The 19,342-nt window shown below is 45.7% G+C and overlaps 3 protein-coding genes across 3 annotated transcripts in view; 1 reads left to right on the top strand and 2 right to left on the bottom strand.

Moving 5' to 3' along the window:
• The window catches only part of NUP188 (nucleoporin 188), a 29,800-nt gene extending 27,664 nt beyond the window's left edge, over positions 1–2,136 (bottom strand). The window contains exon 1 of the mRNA XM_075835203.1: positions 2,030–2,136. Within this exon, the coding sequence (XP_075691318.1) occupies positions 2,030–2,058 (29 nt within the window). The 5' untranslated portion in view covers positions 2,059–2,136. The remainder of the gene's footprint in view (positions 1–2,029) is intronic.
• A 20-nt stretch (positions 2,137–2,156) lies between these two features.
• On the top strand, positions 2,157–6,029 carry DOLK (dolichol kinase). Its single transcript, XM_075835207.1, has 2 exons — positions 2,157–2,226; positions 3,362–6,029. The coding sequence occupies exon 2, from the start codon at positions 3,476–3,478 to the stop codon at positions 5,039–5,041; it is 1,566 nt and encodes a 521-aa protein (XP_075691322.1). The 5' UTR covers positions 2,157–2,226; positions 3,362–3,475; the 3' UTR covers positions 5,042–6,029.
• PHYHD1 (phytanoyl-CoA dioxygenase domain containing 1) overlaps positions 5,883–19,342 on the bottom strand; it is a 38,140-nt gene continuing 24,680 nt past the window's right edge. Inside the window, 10 exon segments of the mRNA XM_075835221.1 lie at positions 5,883–6,552; positions 7,344–7,470; positions 7,704–7,820; positions 8,987–9,115; positions 9,746–9,767; positions 9,856–9,918; positions 10,167–10,222; positions 17,023–17,070; positions 17,424–17,499; positions 18,845–19,003. Of these exon segments, the coding sequence (XP_075691336.1) occupies positions 6,507–6,552; positions 7,344–7,470; positions 7,704–7,820; positions 8,987–9,115; positions 9,746–9,767; positions 9,856–9,918; positions 10,167–10,222; positions 17,023–17,070; positions 17,424–17,499; positions 18,845–19,003 (843 nt within the window). The 3' untranslated portion in view covers positions 5,883–6,506.

Genomic DNA, 19,342 nt, shown 5'->3' on the forward strand with positions numbered 1-19,342 from the left:
AGATTATTGTCAGGGTCCTATTAAAGGTCGCACCTTACTTTACATAGAACGGTGAATGAATGCGCAGATGCTGCCGACGTTCCACCTTCAGGGATTAGACATTTCCAATCCATCGCTATTTCTAGTCGGCACCCCCTGTAATGAATTGCTGCAATCACAGATTCCCAGAGACGTAAATGAAGAGATTTGGTTGGTTCGCGGTTCTGGCTCCGGGTAAACACGTATTCCTATAAGTATCTGCCCACCTTTCAACACCATCACAGCGGCAGTCACAGTTCTGCTGGTTCACTGCATTTTGGGAGATGTAGTTTTCCTCCGCACCAGACCAGTGTGAACAGTCTGATAAATCACTTTACAAAGAGCGAATTGCTCCAAATTCATCAAGACAGGCCACGTACCAAAATATGTTTGACGCGACTCACAGCACACCAGACACAATGCTGTTCCTACTCCACCTTATAGCGGTTGTAGATGTACATATATAATGGCACTAGTTTATAACAAATTTGGCGCAAGCTGCTTTGCCAGGCCCTTGGATCTGCCATACAGGTCAAGATGAATTTCATAAATGCGCCCCTACATCTACCACAATGCAACACAGCTGGACATGCTCTGCTCATACAATGACCCAGCACAGGTTAATGAGGAGCGCCTGCGCCAAGAACGACGCAAACTACAACACTCAATGGGGAAGATTTATCAAAACTGGTGCAAAGGAAAAGTGGGGTAGTTGCCCATGTCAACCAATCAGGTTGCTGCTTTCATTTTCCAAAATGCCTCTGAAAAACGAGAGCTGGAATCTGATTGGCTGCCACGGGAAACTACTCCACTTTTCGTTTGCACCAGTTTTGATCTATATCCCCCATTGAGTATGCTGAGAGTTGTAGTTTTGCAGCGGTCAGGTGATGTGGACAGTTGTAGTCCTAGTTCAGACAATGTTGGGGATCACAGCAGAATCACCTGCATCCCCTATGACGAGTGCTTATACCAGGAATGTAACTATTAATCCAGCCCATAGACATGATGGGAGTTGTAGCTGTAGGGAGATCCCTATGATAAATAAACCATCAGCAGCTTTTAGTTTCCGTTCCACGATTTTGCCTGAAGTTGTAAACTTTTCAATGCAGCCGTATTTTGGGCATGCTGGGCATTGTAGTTTTCAACAGACCTTTATAACTAAAAATTGCAACCAGCACAGGGTGAAGAGGATCAAAATCATGCTGAGAGTTGTGGTAGTTGTGTAGTGCTGGTCAATCCTTGTAAATAGTCCACTCGCCCAGAGCCCCGTGAAGGCGGGGGGGTCTCCTAAGCGGCCAGGATTTAGACGCTTATCAGTCACTACCTGCCAGTGTAGAGGAGCCGGGACAGAAGAGGGGAGCACTGACCAAATGCTCTACCACAGTATATGGGGGCACTCTGTGACACACACTGGTTATGGGGGAACCTAAATCCTCCTAAAAGTGATTATTGAAAGTTGGCAACCTTTATGTTGTTTCCCTCAGAGCATGTCTTTGTTGACATTTTTAGCACATCCCTCCATCATGCTGGGAGTTGTAGTTTCATTACACTATCCATAAAGAATTCCTTTATCAGGGTTTTTGCTATAAACACAATTATAAACATGCTGAGGGTTGTAGTCTTCTGCAACCAGAGCTATAACCGAGGAGAGTCGTAGTATAATAACCTATGCTAAACCTTAGGGTTATACTCCAGTCTCAGACTAGACTTCGGTGCTGTGTGCACCTCTGAGTTTGGTGGGAGTTGTAGTTGGAAAGGAAGGACATGCTGGAGGTTGTAACGGAAAGTATATCGTTATGAAGCGCCTGCTGGGAGTTGTAGTGTTCACCACACAGCCTCTGACCGGGGTTCTACCCACAGACATGTGACTATGGCCAGAACGCCGGGGATGACAGTCCATACATCACTGTCTCCCGCCATTTCCCCATTTAAACGTAACTTGGTCATGTCAGCCTTCACCCAGCTTCCGGTGGCTTCTGCAAGCCGGTTCTCGCCGTCCCCTATCTTTTACCTCTCGTCCAGGCCGCCAGCAGCCGCCATCTTCACGTCCCCCCCGCCGCACACGTGACGAGACCCGACCGCGGTCCGTACGTCACGTGACCACCCACACTAACTAAAGAGCGAACTACACAGTTCTGGCGGAAGTGGGTCCGATCAGTGATGTCACTTCCTGTCAGGTGACCGGAATGCAACATGGCGCTGTCCAAGGTAAAGGTGGTAATGGGGGTGGAATGAGACAAAGAAATCATATTGTCCGGTTGACCTGAGACTGTGAGGCTTCCGCCTGGGTGATGTTGTGTTGCTGCTGATAGGAGGATACAGGTCCCCCAGTTATGTCCCTTTATTTTACCTCCATATCCTTCACCATAGACAGCAGCCCTCATCTATTACTCAGGGAGGATTGCCTAAACTGGATACATGGAAGCAAACCCTTAGCTGAGAGTAGTAGTAGGTCTGTATGGGTTTTAAGAGTCTGGATGCAAACAAGAATGTTCCCATTCGCTGACAGCAAGCAGACATTTTGACAATGGTGTAGTATAGAAACACAAAACAAGTTCCAGAACTTTACATTTATACAGTGACAACGCTTTATTCAGACTGGAGAAACCCTTTAACATCTGTTTACGTGAAGTGATCTCTTAAAGGGGTATTCCCACCTTAAACATTTTTAAATATCTGACGGAATCCACTTCTAGAACCCTCCCCTATCAGGGAGAACAATGACATCCGTCCGTGATTCACACCGGCCGACCCACAGGATAAGGGATAAGTGTCTGATTACTGGGACCCCCACTGATCACTAGAATGGGGGGCCTAAGCATTCATTCCTCCTCGCTGTACCCCCGCCCAGTGAGGAGCTTGAATAAAGAGGCGGCCAAGAATGCACCCGCCGCTCCATTTAATGTCTATGGGAATGACAGAAACTGCTGTACTGTTTCCGTCATTCCCATAGAGTCGCAGAGCAAACTCAACCACCGATCCAAGCAATGTCCTCCACACTGCGGTCCTGCAATGAGGAGGAACGAGCAGCTCGGGACCCCCGTTCTTGTGATAGACAATTATTTACCAGTTAATCCACTATCTAAAGGGGTTCTCCCTTCTGGACAACCCTTTTGTAGGAGGCCCATACACATCAGATGAAAGTCAGCCGATCCGAGCGATGCGGATAGGAGCGTATCCTGTGGATATGCCATAAATGTACAGGATGGGAAAAGAAGGGTCATACACGTCAGATCTTGCATATCTTTCCAGACACGTCTTGACAGGTTTACCTCTGTTTATAGTGTATGAGACTTGGCTGCTACTATTTACTAATCAGATCATTTTTTATTTGTATTTTAAGGCATAATACGATCCGGCGTGCACACAGATGATGCACAACGCAGAGGAGATTTGCCCACATTGACAACATTTAACATTAGAGGAGGACGTAAGAAAATCCAGGACAGCCGCCATCATGGTGAACAAGCTGCTGGTGGCGGAGTCTCTGGTGGTGTTCTGCATTGTCCTGAGCATCCATACTGTAGTGTGGGATCGCTTTTCTTGGTGTGCTTTGGCCTTGGCGGTGCAGGCGTTTTACGTGCAACACAAATGGGACAGATTATTACAATCTGGCGGAGCAGTATTTCAGTACAGATCATCCGCCAACAGCGGACTTCTGCCAGCCAGCATGATCATTCCCCTGCTGGGCATTGTAATAAGAGAGAGATGCAAAGCTTCCGGTAATGTTTATTTCGAGAGGTACGGAGTAGTTGTATCTGCCACCGGGATGGCCTTAGCGTATTTCCTCTCCATAATCGCGCTAGGGATCACAAAACCTGTACCGAAGAACACCTGCATAGTGTCCGGAGTGGCTGGCAGTGCCATTCTCTACACCATGAAGAATTCTCTGGCCGTGTCTGAAGTCATTGAGGTTCTGGAGGTGCTCCTCATCTTCGTCTACCTTAGCATGATCCTTCTATACCTGATGCCACGCTGCTTCAGTCCTGGAGAAGCCTTGATTGTTCTTGGTGGGCTCAGCTTTGTCCTGAACCAACTTATTAAACGCTCCTTAAATACGGTCGGTGGCAAAGGAGATCCTGCAGATTACCTGCTGCTGGTGACATTGGTGGCTTTGGTGCTTCTCGGAATGATCTTTTCAGCCTTGTTCTTTTTCATGGATTCTTCTACTTGGACTTCCTCGTTATTTTTTTACATGATGACGGCGGTGTTAGGTCTAGGGATCTTTGTGCCGTGGCTTCAGTATCTCATCAAGAGGCACCCGCTCTTCTGGCTAGTGGAGTTCCTTGTGGAGAGCCGTGCACGTCTCTATCTCCTTGGCTACTGGATGTTCCTCGCACTTTCCGCTTGCGCCGTAGTTCTCTACCAGAATTCTAAACGGACTCCGGACTCTAAGAAGCTTCAAGTGTCCACAGTGACTCGCAAGTACTTTCACTTCCTTGCGGTGGCCACTTACGTCCCCGGACTTATATATGACATGCAGCTACTCTTCGTCGCCTCCGTGGCCTGTTTCGCCGTCTTCGTATTATTAGAATATGTTCGCTACTTCCGTATTAGACCACTAGGGGAGATGTTACGGCACCTGCTGACACTCTTCTTGGACGAGAGGGACAGTGGTCCTCTGATACTTACACACATTTACCTTCTCCTAGGGATGTCTCTACCGATCTGGCTGTTTCCAAGGCTATGTGCTTCTTCTCTATCCAGCCCTTCTACATTGCTTCCCTATTGTGGGGTGCTAGCAGTCGGAGTAGGTGACACCATAGCCTCGGTTTGTGGTAGCACCTTGGGTGAAATTAAGTGGCCTGGTACCAAGAAGACATTTGAAGGCACCATGATGTCTATATTTGCCCAGGTCATCGCAGTCGCCTTGATTCTTATCTTTGACGCTAATGTGAACATGAACAGTGGCTACGCGTGGTTATTGGGATCCATCACTTTGGTGTCACTTCTGGAAGCTTTTACCACACAAATAGACAATTTGTTGCTGCCGCTTTACCTGCACATCCTGCTGATGATCTAAAGAGGTGGTCGTTTTGTCTTCGGGGAGCGTTTAGATCAGATGACTGCTGCATTTATGGTCGCCAGACAGTGTTGTAGGGGAATACACAGGAGCTCCGCTTTGTTTGTCCAGATGTTTTAGAGAGGGATCAAATGGGATAAGATTTAAATGTTTCCTACACGACGCATCAAGCAGTTAACGGGAAACTATAGAAGGGTTTAATAATGATGGAGAACAATAGGACGTCCGTAACCAAGATCTAAAAGTGGGGAGATCATGTAGGATTATTGACAAGGTTGATCCGTGTCTGAAGTAATCGAATAAAGTTGATACAAACCAGGGGGGTCATGCTAATATATACCCTGCACTGATTTGGTGCCTGAGAGCAGATCTTCGGGATTAGCCCTAGATGAGGAGGGCGCGGGTACACATACATCCTCCGAGACACTGGTGCTTTCTGAGTAGCCAAGGTGTCGCTAGATTTGCCCTTGGGGACCTAATTAGGGCAGGATATAAAATGTACGAATATTTCCCGCGCTTGTTTCTACCAACTTTATTTATAAGACGCCGGTACAAGGTCCTTTTGACGCAGCTTTTCTATACTCCGGGCCAGGTTCACCTATAGTCAATGCAGGTCCATGATCTGGTGAGACTGGTACACCATTACAGATAGGGGGGGGGGGGGTGATTTTGTCTTTTAAAGTGAACCTGACATAAGGCAGGGGACATACAAGATGACCATGAAGAGACAGCCTAGAGGTCGCAGTTGATTCCTATCCGGTTTGGCTGGAAAGAGGTTGAGGTGTGTTGAGGTTTTTATTACAACAGTATTATCAAAGATAAGACAGTCCGGATACGTAAATCATGTATTACATTTTATTATTATACACTTGAAAACCAGGTTTCTTTATCTCAATATGTGGTCCCAAGTATTCAGACGCATGGTACTGTTCCTTTAAATGCAAAAATGGAGAAATTGGTATAAAACACAAACATTTTCTGAAATTAATGTGTGTACTGTGTTCATTTGCATTTTTGTTGTTCAGTAAAATTTTAATCCGTCATCTAAACCGGTTATATTCCGACACTTGTTTCTGGTAGGAGAACTGCATGGTAACCTGCAATCCCTCCAGACCAGATGCAGAAGACGGAGTGTCGAGGACCAGTTATCCGGTTGTATGAAATTAGGCAAAAAAAAATAATAATCAGCTTTATTCCAGAAACAGCGCCACTCTTGTCCATGGGCCGTGACTGGTATTGCAGTTTCGTTTTCTTGAATACCAAAACACAGTCACAGACAAGAGTGGCGCTATTCCTGGGGGGACGACAGATCCCCCAGATTTAATAATCCATCGTCTGTTAGGTCTTGATGTACATTGATTATTTTACATTTATGAACTATTGTAGAAATACCACTAATCTGATTATTATTGTATGTGAAGAGGACGACCGCCACGGACACGTGTAGATTCATCACTGGCGATTCTCATGTGTATAAGGATGGGAAGGGGAGTTCCTGGCTGGGCTGTAACCTCGAGAGAAGAAATGATATAATAGTTAGAGTTACTCAGATAGGAATTAAGGGGTACGCTCTTCTGGATAATCTTAAAGGATAACTCAAATTTTAAAAAACATTTGACATATCAGAAGTTTTGGTGGGGGTCTGAGCACCAAGACCCCCACTGATCGCTAAAACGAAGCGGTAGAAGCTCTCCGGTGAGCACTGTTGCAGTTCACACTTCAAAGTAATGGCGCTAACTCTGATTTTGCTTTTAACCTCTAAGATGCTGCGGCCAATAGTGACCCGTGGCGCCTAAGCCATTGGAATGATGGGGGTAGCCCCCTCTATCTTCCGGTGCTAAGGCACTGCAAAGCTACTTGAGCTGTCCCTGTGACTTTGCAGGAAGCCTGTGGTCACCAGTTGTTCTCCTTCCCATGTGAGAACATCAAACAACCCTCTATATCTCAGCTTCGTGCACGCCTGTGCTTGTCATATTGGTGTGGGATTGTAGTCCTGGCGTAGAAAGCGGTTTTGACCTACCTATAATAAGTTAATGTAAACGTCGGCCACTTTCTCCATGGAGTAATAGAAGCCAGAAGAGTCCGTCTCTGTGAAGAAGTCTATAACGGAGCTGTGATCCCGGATTTCTGACGGACCCCAGTGACTTATTTATGGGATCCACCAGGTTTCCGATATTTCTGATAGCAAGAATAGTTCCTGTAATTTGCGCTATTCTCGCTTTCACAAATACCGGACAGGAAGCCCATAACGCAAGTGTGAAATATGTTTTCCGGTCGGGTCAGCCCAGCCCTAGGTCCTTACCAGTTCTCCGGACTCCAGGTGGTATCCTGTGACTCCATCACATGGAAGGAGTAGGCATGACGAGAGTTGGGTGAACTGTTCAGATCGCTTTTGTGCACAATTTCACCGTGGATTAGAACGAGTCCTCCTAGTAATAAGCGAAGGTATAAACAATGGATTCTGGGTAATGGCATGACTTATACTGTATATTGTTCCTATGATAAATATGAATGTCACGTCTAATATCTCTGGGACTACGGTGTACTACATACGCATCAAGCCAATAGACACTACTATATGGACATGTATGTAGACGCCATGCAGCCATAGACCCCCCCCCCACGTATGGATATAGTGATTTATGTGGTAAGTACAAGGCACCTTTGGACACTGGGGCTGGCACAAACTGGTCGTCACTGTAGCGCCGCTCTTCTCCAATGAACGTCGTGCAGGGTATTGAGCCTGGCGGTGTGCGCACCAGACGACGTGATATTCCGGCTTAAGAAGGAGATAGAAAGTAGTGAACTGGTCATTGGGAAACTGGAGGCAGAGAGACTTATTCAGGAGCAGATCGTAAATATGAGAGGTGTCTGTAGTAAGTTCATAGGATACATTGGTGTGAAAAGTGCATCAGCGGCCAAAACGGTCCTGGGTGTGTGTGTGGGTGAATGGTCATTGGGCACGATTTTTTTTAATAAGGCACATGACAAGCAGCTACCAGACACGGCGCCGCTTATCTCTACTGGAAGAAAGAATTGTGCAGGTTAAAAATTTATCTATCAGGCTAAAGCCCTATTCACACGGCAGGGATTGTTGGCCGAGCGACAGCCGTTTATTTGATGTCCGTCACGAGGCTGCAGTAAAGACAATAGACTCCAAATGGGGCTATTCACACGGCCGATTTTTTTAAGGAAAAAAAAACGGAACATGCCCTATTTTGGGCCGTCCTCACAGCCCCCATGGAAGTCTATGGGGCCGTGTGAAACACTTGAATGCGATCCGAGCGACGGCCGTGCTTTCTGCCGCCCGCTCTCTCCTCCTCACAGTGCATGTGAGGAAGAGGAGATTTTTTTTGCTGTAGGAAGTGCCGCAGCCCCCTTGTAGATAGTGCCACTGCAGCTCCTTGTAGGAGCAGAATCCCTCTGGCTGGGGATTCCGGTCCTAGATGGCGCCCCTGACGTCACTGTCCAAATATGGACAGTGACGTCAGGGGCAACCCCTGAAGCGGAATCCCTGGGCAGAGGGATACTGCTCCTACAGTGGGGTTGTGTGGCACTACCTACAAGGGGGCTGTGTGGCAGTATCAACAGGGGGTACTATCTACAGAGGGCAGTGTGTGGCATTAAATTCATCCGTTTTTAAAACGGACAGGGAAAAAACAGATGGAAAACTGGTCAAAATCGGCCGTTAAAAACGGAAACACTGCCTGGAACGGATGCAAAACGGATCCTGTCGTGTGATGTTAGCTTAACACCGTAGATATGATTGTCTGAAAATCTATAAAGTCTGTGTTAGGACGGGTTGGATTTGTGTCGCCTGAGATAAATGGCGGCAGGAATGTCTGCCAGTCGCTCATCACGACACCCCTGGAATATGTCGGTGCCATATTAATAACACGTAATGATGTTGTGGAGGAAGAAAACAGCCATCCTGTCATATCTTACCCCGATGTGAACCTGGAATAAACCACAGGCAGCCATTTTCTTCATGGGCATCTTCAACAGCAATCCAGAACCCTACGATACGACCAAGAGGTTCTGTGTGCAGGAAGGTGGCGTCTTGGTGCGGAGTCACTGATACAAAGACAGAAGACGGAGAGAAGTACAACTAAATCTGAATCCATCACGTTTCCCCTTTCTCGCCACAATGGAAGTCCTAAAGAAGAGGACACTATATTTTTTCCGGGAAACAGACATCCAAATTTAGTTTTTGGTTACATTTTTTTATCTAAATAGGTCCAAAATTCTGTGCAGAATAATTTCATAATATATCTTTATAGTTTTTGGGGGGTTCCATGTATCTGATACAGAGTTCCGAATCCTCTGCATAGACCAAGAGGTCAATTATAAAAGTCTGTCTGCATGCAATCACCACTAGAGGGAGCTTACTGCATACGGTCTATACTGTGAACTGAATAATAACACTGTATGCAGTAAGCTCCCTCTAGTGGTGGCTGCAGGCAGACAGAATTTTATCATTTCACTCTTTGTCTATGCAGGGGATTTGGGTCTCTGTTACAGAAAACTAAGTTCAGACTGCTGTAAAGATATAATTTACCTGCACAAAAAAAAACATGATAATATAAGGTGGACATTCATTTTAAGGGGCAATTATTCTACATTCATCTAAACTTTACATCCAAGACTACAATGTACAAAAGCCAAAAATACATGAAGACCTGTTTGTTATATGTAGTATCTTACCTTCCCCTCCGATGTTAGGTTGCTGAAAAAAAAATAGTGTAATTCAATACATATATATGTCAACTAGAAATTTCACCATCTCTGGGGTTATATACTTGCTATAGATTTACCTTAAATATATACATGCTCTGTACTATCACAGGCTTTGTAAGGCCCAGCCGCTGACCCACCTCCTGTATAGGGAATTATAAATGTACAAATTACCTGAAGGATACAAGATCTATTTTTTTCAATATTTGTTCGGAGCTGAAAGTAGATTTTTTTTTACTGCCACCTAGTGGTGGTATAAAGGTAAAGTTGGTACTCAGATTTATCCCATTCATTCTCAATTCTGATGAGATCTGGGACAGAGGTTGTGTGTATGGTCCAATAACAGTTGAATATTCCTCTTTATTCATTATTTGAGGTCCTGTCAGCTCACCTGTATTTTGGGGGAGTGTGTAAACCTTTTATAGATTGGATTATGTACATGCAAAGCTGCAAGAACCAAATAGAAACATAAGTAAATACATGAAACACATAAGGAAGATATTCAATAGTCCACATTATGATGGCAACACTTTAAAGGGGTTGTCTGAGATTAACAAAATGTGTTTTTCAGAAACAGCGCCACCCTTTTCTATGGGCTGTGTCTGGTATTGCAGCATTCACATGAAAGAGGCTGAACCGCAATACCAGACACAGACTATGGACGCGGTTTCTGGAAAAAAATAGCTACATTTCTTTAAGAGGAGCAAATTCATGGGGCCAAATTATTAAAAGTGCAGTGAGGGGAGGCGTGGCCTAGCAGCAGATGTAAGAGGACGTGTGTGGCTGGAGCTCCTGCTGTATTCATCCTGAAAATACTGTTTATCCCTGAAATACCCGGTAATATTCACCGATCTGGAGGCTGGGAAGCTGGAGGAGTCGGTACCGCTTAACACTGCTGCAATGACCCGTTCCAAGAAGCAAAAAACGCAGCCGGCGAGTCCGGGGCCGAGAAGGCAAGATGGCGCCGAGGAGACTGACTGCAGGAGCAGGCACATGCGGTCTGACGCGGCAGACAGGCTGGAGAGATTTGCAAGAACCCCTCGTGCGAGCGGATCTGCAGCAGGCAAGACGCCGATGGCTGGCAGTGGGAAGGCAGACAGCATGGCCTCAGGTTCCAGGTACTCCGTGCTGGGAGAGGACACGGTGAGTGAGGAGGAGGAAGAGCTGGGGAGTCAGCGGCGGGACAAGCGTGTGGAGGAGGATGGAGGCAGAACGCATAGCAGGAGAGACCAGGTGAAGGAGCCTTCCCTTGCTGATATATTCGCTGCGGTAAAGCAGAACTCCTCAATTTTATCTGTGCTGACCGGGCAGGTGGGAAGCCTGAAGGAAGATATACTGCTGTTACGTAATGACTTACAGAAAGTGGCAGAAAGAACCACAGTTATTGAAGGGAGAGTGTCTGAAGTGGAAGATGTTCTGCCGGAGCTCAGGCGGGATGTGCAGTCTCAGTCCTTGGCGGTGGTGGCACTGCAGGCTAAGGCGGATGATTTGGAGAATCGGCTACGCAGAAACAACGTGCGTTTGGTCGGAGTGCCGGAAAAAACGGAGGGCAATAACTCGGATGAGTTTTTTGAAAAATGGCTGCTGGAGCAGTTTGGCCGGGATGAACTGTCTCCTTTGTATGCGGTTGAAAGAGCGCACAGAGTGCCTACCAGACCGGGGAGGCCCCCGAGGCCGGTCTTAGTGAAGCTGTTGCACTACAAGGACAGAGATAAGATACTGAGGAAGGCAAGGGAACGGCAGGATATCTCCATTACTGGCGCCAAAATATCCTTTTATCCGGATTTCTCCGCGGAGGTGCAGAAGAAGCGGCTGCAATACTGGGATGTCAAGAAACGTCTGAGGAACTTGTCCATACCATACTCCATGATGTACCCGGCCAAATTGCGGGTGGTTGCTTTTGGGACTGCTTCATTCTTCGAGAACCCCAGAGAGGCTGCAAGATGGCTGGCTAGCAATGAGGCACGTTTGCGGAGACCGGCTGGAGAAGAAGATGCGTGAAAGCCCGCCTGGGCGGTGAAGTATAGAGCCATGTTGGCGTTTGCGGGACTGTAGCATATTATATGTTATTATGCAGTTCTCCGAAATGTGTGAACACCCTTGTAAGAAACACAGCAGGGTGGTATCCTTTTAGCAAAAATGGCCGCACCTGACGGCAATGTTATTGAGGGATTGTTACTGGGTACCTAATGTATCTGTAAACTCTGCTGATTGTGTGGGATTGTTTATTACATGCGAATAGCAGTGGGAGCCAGCGCTCACTGGAAGTGGTGAGAAAGTTACACGGTTCAAAGAGAGATGCCAATAGGGCATGTTAAAAGTTCGCACTATGGTGCGTTTCTGCTGGATAGGAGAGACAGTACATGTCGCTCTGACCCTTTTCGGAGGGGAGGTTTTGTTGGGGGGGGGAGGGGAGGAGGGAGGGAACGCACGGCCTAATATCTTGACTGGAGCAGGCTGGAGGAGTAACAGATTTCCTAAATATCTGACGCCTGATGGGATCGGTTAAATGTCTATCCTGGAACGTCCGGGGAATACGGGAAGCTAGGAAACGGCAGGCAATCTTTAACTGGGTTAAACAACAAAATGCCCTGATAGTGGGGCTGCAAGAAACACATCTTACTGGAGAGTCTGTATCCTTATTGCAGAGTGTGGATCGCACATGGGTTTCACTCTTTTCACACGACTTATTCCAGGGGGGTGAGTTTGCTGATACACAGGAGTCTTCCCTTTGTCTGTCATTCGTCCTTTTCTGATGAGGAGGGGAGGTATGTGGGAGTGCACTGTACTATATATCACTGGGAGTGTATTCTGGTAGTGCTGTATATCCCTCCGCCTTATTCTAGCACTGTACTGAAACTAGTTATGGAGAAACTCTCCAGGTGGCCTGAGGTACCGCTAATTGTGATGGGGGATTTTAATGCAGTGATGTCTGAAGGGTTGGACAGGTTTCATAGAGGAGGAGGGCAAAGAGGAGACCTGACTGCCTTTGGAAGATTAATGGAGGATTTGGGTCTGCGGGATATTTGGAGAGATAAACATCCAGGGGTGAGGCAATACTCGTGTGCATCATCCACATTTCAGTCGCTTTCACGAATAGACTTGGTAGCATGCTCAGCCTCAGCAGTGCCGTACATAGCGCAAATAGAATACCTACAGAGGGCGTTGTCAGACCACTCTCCGGTGGCGGTGACGCTGGAAGTGGGTGTAAGGCATACCAGGAACCCCGGGAACTGGAAGCTGAATGCGTTTTTGGCTAAGATTGATGGATGGCGAGGAAATACGGAACCTGATAAAATAACATTTTAATTTTAATACTGAGTCAGTGCCGCGGGGAGTGTTATGGGATGCCATGAAAGCCTGGTTGAGAGGAGTATTCATTCAAAATATTAAACGAATTAAAACTAAATCCAGGCAGTTGGGAGAAAGTTTAGAGGATCGGGTGACAGAAACAGAAGGGAGACATGTAGAAGAGGGGTCCGAGGAGACACTCAGACATTGGGTGGAGGCTCAGACGTTGTTAAAAAATCACCAACTAACAATGGCGGATAACAAAAGACTATTCCTTAAACAGCAATATTATGAAGGGGAAACGGCGGGGAGATTACTCGCTAGGATGGCAAAACCGCATGGGGGTAATAATTTCATTCATGGCCTTAGGGGGGAGGGGGGAGGGTGGAGACAGACACGGGGCAAATCCTGCACATATTTCAGCGGTTTTACACTGACCTATATACATCCCAAGTGCATTACGACACACAGCAATTGGACGAGTACCTGGGAAACATTAATTTGCCTACCTTGGGCCGGGAGGACCGTGAAAGACTGGAGACCCCTATTTCACTAGAGGAGTTGGAACAGGCGATAAGGGATATGGCAAATGAGAAAGCTCCGGGTCCAGATGGGTTACCGGGGGAAATCTATAAAGAATATGGGACGGAACTAGCGCCAGAATATTTGAGTACTTTGCAGGATAGTTTTGACAGAGGTAAACTACCAGACTCCCTATATCAGGCTACGATAGTGGTTCTCCCAAAAGAGGGGAAAGATAGTCAATTACCGGAGTCCTACAGACCAATATCCTTGTTGACATCGGATGTCAAGATTTTGGCAAAGATATTGGCGCTGCAGCTGAACAGGGTGGTACAGCATGTTGTGCATGAAGACCAATCGGGGTTCATGCCCTCCAAATCGACGGCTGTCAACCTCAGGCGGCTGTTTTTAAATCTTCAGGCGACACCGGATGAGCAAGGAGGAAGGGCGGTGCTAACGCTAGATGCTGCAAAAGCGTTCGACTGCGTAGAATGGGGGTATTTATGGCGGGTAATAGAAAAGATGGGATTCGGCCCTAACTTTGTGAAGTGGGTACAGTTGTTGTATGTGGCCCCTACAGCCCGCATACGGGTGAATGGTGCAATGTCTGAGAAATTTTCACTGGCCCGGGGTACACGACAGGGGTGCCCACTGTCACCATTATTATTCGCCTTGGCGGTGGAGCCACTGGCGTGCCTCATAAGACAGGAGGAGCGTATAAGGGGCTTCCAATATGGGGAAATGGAGGAAAAAATTTCATTATATGCAGACGATATTTTAATATCTATGACTGACACTGAGAATACACTGCAGGTAGTAATGGATACGATCACAAGGTTTGGGGAGTTCTCGGGATTAAATATCAACTGGACCAAGTCTGCTCTGATGCCACTTGACACAGTGAATATTGTAGATACTGGAGTGGGACCCCGGATTCCGATAGTTTCTGAATTTACGTACCTAGGGGTTAAGGTGACGGCTAGGGTCCAAGACTACATGTCTTTGAATGTTTCACCATTGCTGCTCAAGGTGAAACATAAGGTGGACGCCTGGAACAGGCTCCCGCTCTCTGCTCTGGGGAGGACTAATCTAATCAAGATGATCCTTATGCCTCAAGTTTTATACATTCTTCATAACTCCCCAGTATGGATACCTAAGCTCTGGTTCAGACGTTTGCACAATCTCTTTCGGGATCTGGTCTGGAAAAAAGGGGTTCCAAGGATTAAATTGGAGAAATTGCAATTGCCCAAAGATGAAGGGGGGGTCGCGCTGCCAAATGCCTGGATATATTACCTGGCTGCCCAGAGCCAACAATTTAAGGGGTGGGAAGACACAGAGACCTGGGGCTCCAGTGCACGTTTACTGTCATATATGGGGAGAGGACACAACCCGCTAGAGAGTCTGGAAGCGCATACCTTTAAGAGATTGGCGAGTGCTAAACCAACGTTGCTCCTGATACATAAAGTATGGTGGCAATGCAAACAGATCCTGGGAGTGGGAATGTGCACCAAATATACTCCCCTATGGCATAATCCGGTCCTGTGGGAATTATACCAATTAGAGGGCATGCAAAAATGGGAGTTGGCAGGGGTTAGACGAATACAACACTTGTATGATGATAACGGGTTGAGATCATTTCAGCAGTTGAAAGACCTATTTCCACTAGAGCACAATATGTTCTATCAATATTTGCAGATCCGTCATGCCCTACAGGCGCAGGCGCATGTGGTGGACCTGACGGTTTGTGCTCTTGGGGTCCTGGAGTATGTGGGAAGGGCTGACACGACCAAAGGCCTGATCTCAATGGCGTACAGGAGCTTGCTGTCCAAACACCTGGGCAACCCAATGGTACTGGTAAAAGTGAAATGGGAACAGGATGTTGGTCCATTGACTGAGGAGGAGTGGGAGGAGATATTAGCGTCCACATGTCACTTATCACTCAGTCTGGCGCAGAGGAGATCCCAACTCTTTCTGATACATAGAGTGTATCGCACCCCGTGGGTATTAAAACAGATGGGTATTAGAGCGGATGCTAAATGTCCTAGGTGCACGGAGGAGAAGGCGGACATACTGCATATGTTTTGGTCATGTGAGGCTCTGAGGACCCTATGGGGGGAAATATTGGATCTGATAAAGCAGGTGTATGGTCGGGAATTGGCGGCAGACCCTAAAGTTATGTTGTTGGGAGCGGTGGAAGAATTGGAGAGTGACAGAATGGCAAACTTGGCAATTGCCAAGATATTATATCAAACAAGGAAATGCATTGCTAAACACTGGCTGGATGAGGAGCCACCAGGGATGAGGGAAATTGTAGGAATGTTGAACTATAATATCCTGATGGAGCATAAGATATTTTCTAAAAGGGGCACAGAAAAAAAATTTGAGAAACAATGGAGCAGATGGATGGCCTGTCCTGAGGTGCTGATACCTGAACTGAGCAGAATAAGGGCGAGAGTCGTCTGAGGAACTGGAGGTGATAGAGTCTGGAGCAAAAAAAGGGGTGGTGGGGAAACTTGATAAGAGAAACGTGCTCTGACCAGGAATGGTACTAGAAACAAAGGGCGGAGATATAGTGGGGGGCCGTGCGGGGAGGGGGGTAAGGGGGGAAGTTGGGGATTTTCTGATATGCTGTCATTATTGTATACGATGTTGGTAAATTGTAATGTGAATGTTATTATGTTATTTCTTTTCTGTGTTCGTATCAATAAAATTGGTTTGATTTAAAAAAAAGTGCAGTGAGGGCACGTGTACAGTATGTTGGTAGCAAAAATAAATTCTAATGAGGTTTCATCTCTGGCCCAGTCAGAACCGTCGGACGATCACTTAGAGGAAAGGTGCTCTGCACCCTCCTCCACCAATATTCAGTTTGAGGGGATGTACAGTCGCCACCGCTATGTAGATACCCCTCTTTAAAGTGGACCTGTCATCTCTCCCGACATGTCTGTTTTAGTAAATAATTGTATTCCCCATGAAATAACAGTTCCAGGCATCTTTTCTTAGAACTCTATGTTGTGCCGTTCCTCTGTTATTCCTCCTACAAATTTCTGAATAAATTGACAACTGGGTGTTACCAGTTGGGGGTGTGTCTACACAGACTGACAATGTCCAATCAGTGCTGACAGAGTGAGACTGTAGGGACACGCCCCTTTGACAAGAGGAATGGTAACACAGTTGTTAATTTATTCATACATTTCTAGGAGGAATAACAGAGGAACGGCACAATGCAGAGTTCTAAGGAAATATTTTCCAGAATTGTTATTTTATGGGGAATACAAGTATTTACTAAAATAGACGTGTCAGGAGAGGGGACAGGTCTTCTTTTAAGCACATGTCTCACTTTAATGATGGCTATCTTTTAGAGTTGTCTCTTGACTGACTACCTCCTACCCCCAATGTACTAACAGGACCATAGGAATGAGAAGTAATTTTCTTACCGTGTCCTATTTTATTCACAGATTTTTCTCTTGCCACCAGAAAGTCACCTGGAGAACAGATAGATGGATAGTTTACCTTTAACAGAATTCATATTGAGGTTAAACTATTAAAAGCTCCAAATATGACTTGTCAATAACATGATGAGACCCCCAGCAATACTTAGATCAAACTTGAACCATCCATTAATAGATACATATACTTGGAACAAACACTTTTTCCAGAAACAGCGCCACTCTTGTCTACAGTCTGTGTCTGGTATTGCAGTTAATTCTCATTAAATTAGGGATGAGCTGCAATTCCTGAGACATCCTATAGATAAGAGTGGTGCTGTTTACGGAGGGGGGGGGGAGCACATCTCCATTTTCTAACCCCGTACAATATAGAACTTAAACGTTCTTACCTTTGTCACTGAACACTCCTTTCTCAAAGAAGAAGCGGATCTTGTCTCCACTGTTAAGAAAATAATCAGCGCTTCCCTGCCAGTGAGACAATGGAGAGACGTTACGCCCTCAGACGCATCTGATCACAGACTTTACACAATGTCTTCCGCTTACTGGAGCTTTCAGACCCTCAAAAAATTGTAAAGTCACCCCCCCTCCCCCAAAATGACATCACCAGCATTTATTAGTTGCAAAATTTTATCCAGCGTTTTTTTTTAAATTCCTATCTGTTTCTAGGAAAGCTGGGTGACAACTAATATGGCTGCCATTATAGCTCCCTATGGCTGCAGTGGGGGATGTATCACTGTATAACCATTCAGAATGTTCGTATATCCTCCATGGGGAGACATTAGGGGTTAAACTTAGAGCTCTATGCTCTGGGACCTCCTTCTATGATGTCCATATGTCCGAATAGGGATTCGGTCAGGGGTTGTTATAATGGGACAGACAACCTATATAAACCCTTGGAGACGCCACAAATTTCCGTTATTTCATTTTCGCTCTTCCTTCCCCGCATTCCATAACTTTTTCATTTTTTGATCTACATTTCAGTATGAGGGGCTTTTATTTTTTTTGCCAGTATGAGGAGTTTTTTGTTGTTGTTTTTAATGGCACCATCTAACGTAACTGGGAAACAGAAAAAAAACAGCGATTCTGCGATTGTTTTTTAGGCTTAGTTTATACGGCATTTTCAGTGAGGTAGAAACAAATTGTTCACTTTATTCTACGGGTCAATATGATTACGGCAATACCATTTATATTTTTATATCGCCATATTTTGTGACCCATAACGTTTTTATTTTTTCGTCAATTGAGTGGTGTGAGGGCTTGTTTTTTGCACGGCAAACTTTCGTGTTTAGTTATACAATTTTGGGGTACATCATTTGATCACTTTTTATTCCATTTTTTTAGGAAACTAAGGTGGCCAAAAAACAGTTATTCTGGCGATTTTTCCAATTTTTTTTTACAGCCTCCATCGTGCGGGTTAAATAACATGACATTATGTATTGCAGTATATTGTGTTTTTTTTTTTTTAAAGGCTCCTATTAAGCCCTGCCTTAAAGTGGTTAAACGTCTGGGATCGGAGTTATCTCCGATCCCAGCCGTTGAAGTGAAGTGTCGGCTGTATGTTACAGTCGACACCCGCTGAGCATGGAGCGTGCTCAACCATACTACTCCTTGGCGGCTGTCACGTACTGTAAGGTTGGTATTGCAGCTTTGTTTCATTGAACTGAATGGGATTGAGCTGAAATACCACATACAACCTGTAGGTAGGCGTGGCACTGTTTTAAGAAGAAATCAGCCATGTTTTTGTAATCCTGTGCAACCCCACTTTAATATTTGACAGAGAACCATTGAAAAATTAAAAAATTACTTTTACCTGAGCTTTTAGTTGTTCTTCCTGCTGCGTAGAAAATTCTGTACGGCAGTGAGGGGGTACGTCCATGTCTTGTATGATCCCCCCAATCTCCTCCTTCATGGACTGACACTCTTCATGGCTGTAAAGTCCTTCCAGAACCAAATACCCATCTTCACGGAACTGCAAAAAGGAGCCGATATATACAATATAATCACAGATTCTTCAGCTGCAGCATTTTTTGTCCTCCTGCAGGTGGCGCCCTTTTATTGCTGACTTTCTAGTATGAAGACTATAATGAAATCTACAGATGTATCTGGAGTGTAAAAGTATCAAAATAAAATTCTATCGAAAATTCATACATTTTTTTTTATTATTGCACAAGAAAATTATAAATGGCGCAGGTTCGTTTTGCTGTATTAAATTCTATTACACGGACGCTGAGCATGCGAGAAAACAATTCACCAATCTAGCAACGTGTCAGGAGGTTACAGATGTCTCAATCTAGAAAATTTGTTGAGG

Source organism: Rhinoderma darwinii, chromosome 8, assembly GCF_050947455.1.
Source record: "Rhinoderma darwinii isolate aRhiDar2 chromosome 8, aRhiDar2.hap1, whole genome shotgun sequence".
In the NCBI taxonomy this organism is placed as follows: Eukaryota; Metazoa; Chordata; class Amphibia; order Anura; family Rhinodermatidae; genus Rhinoderma; species Rhinoderma darwinii.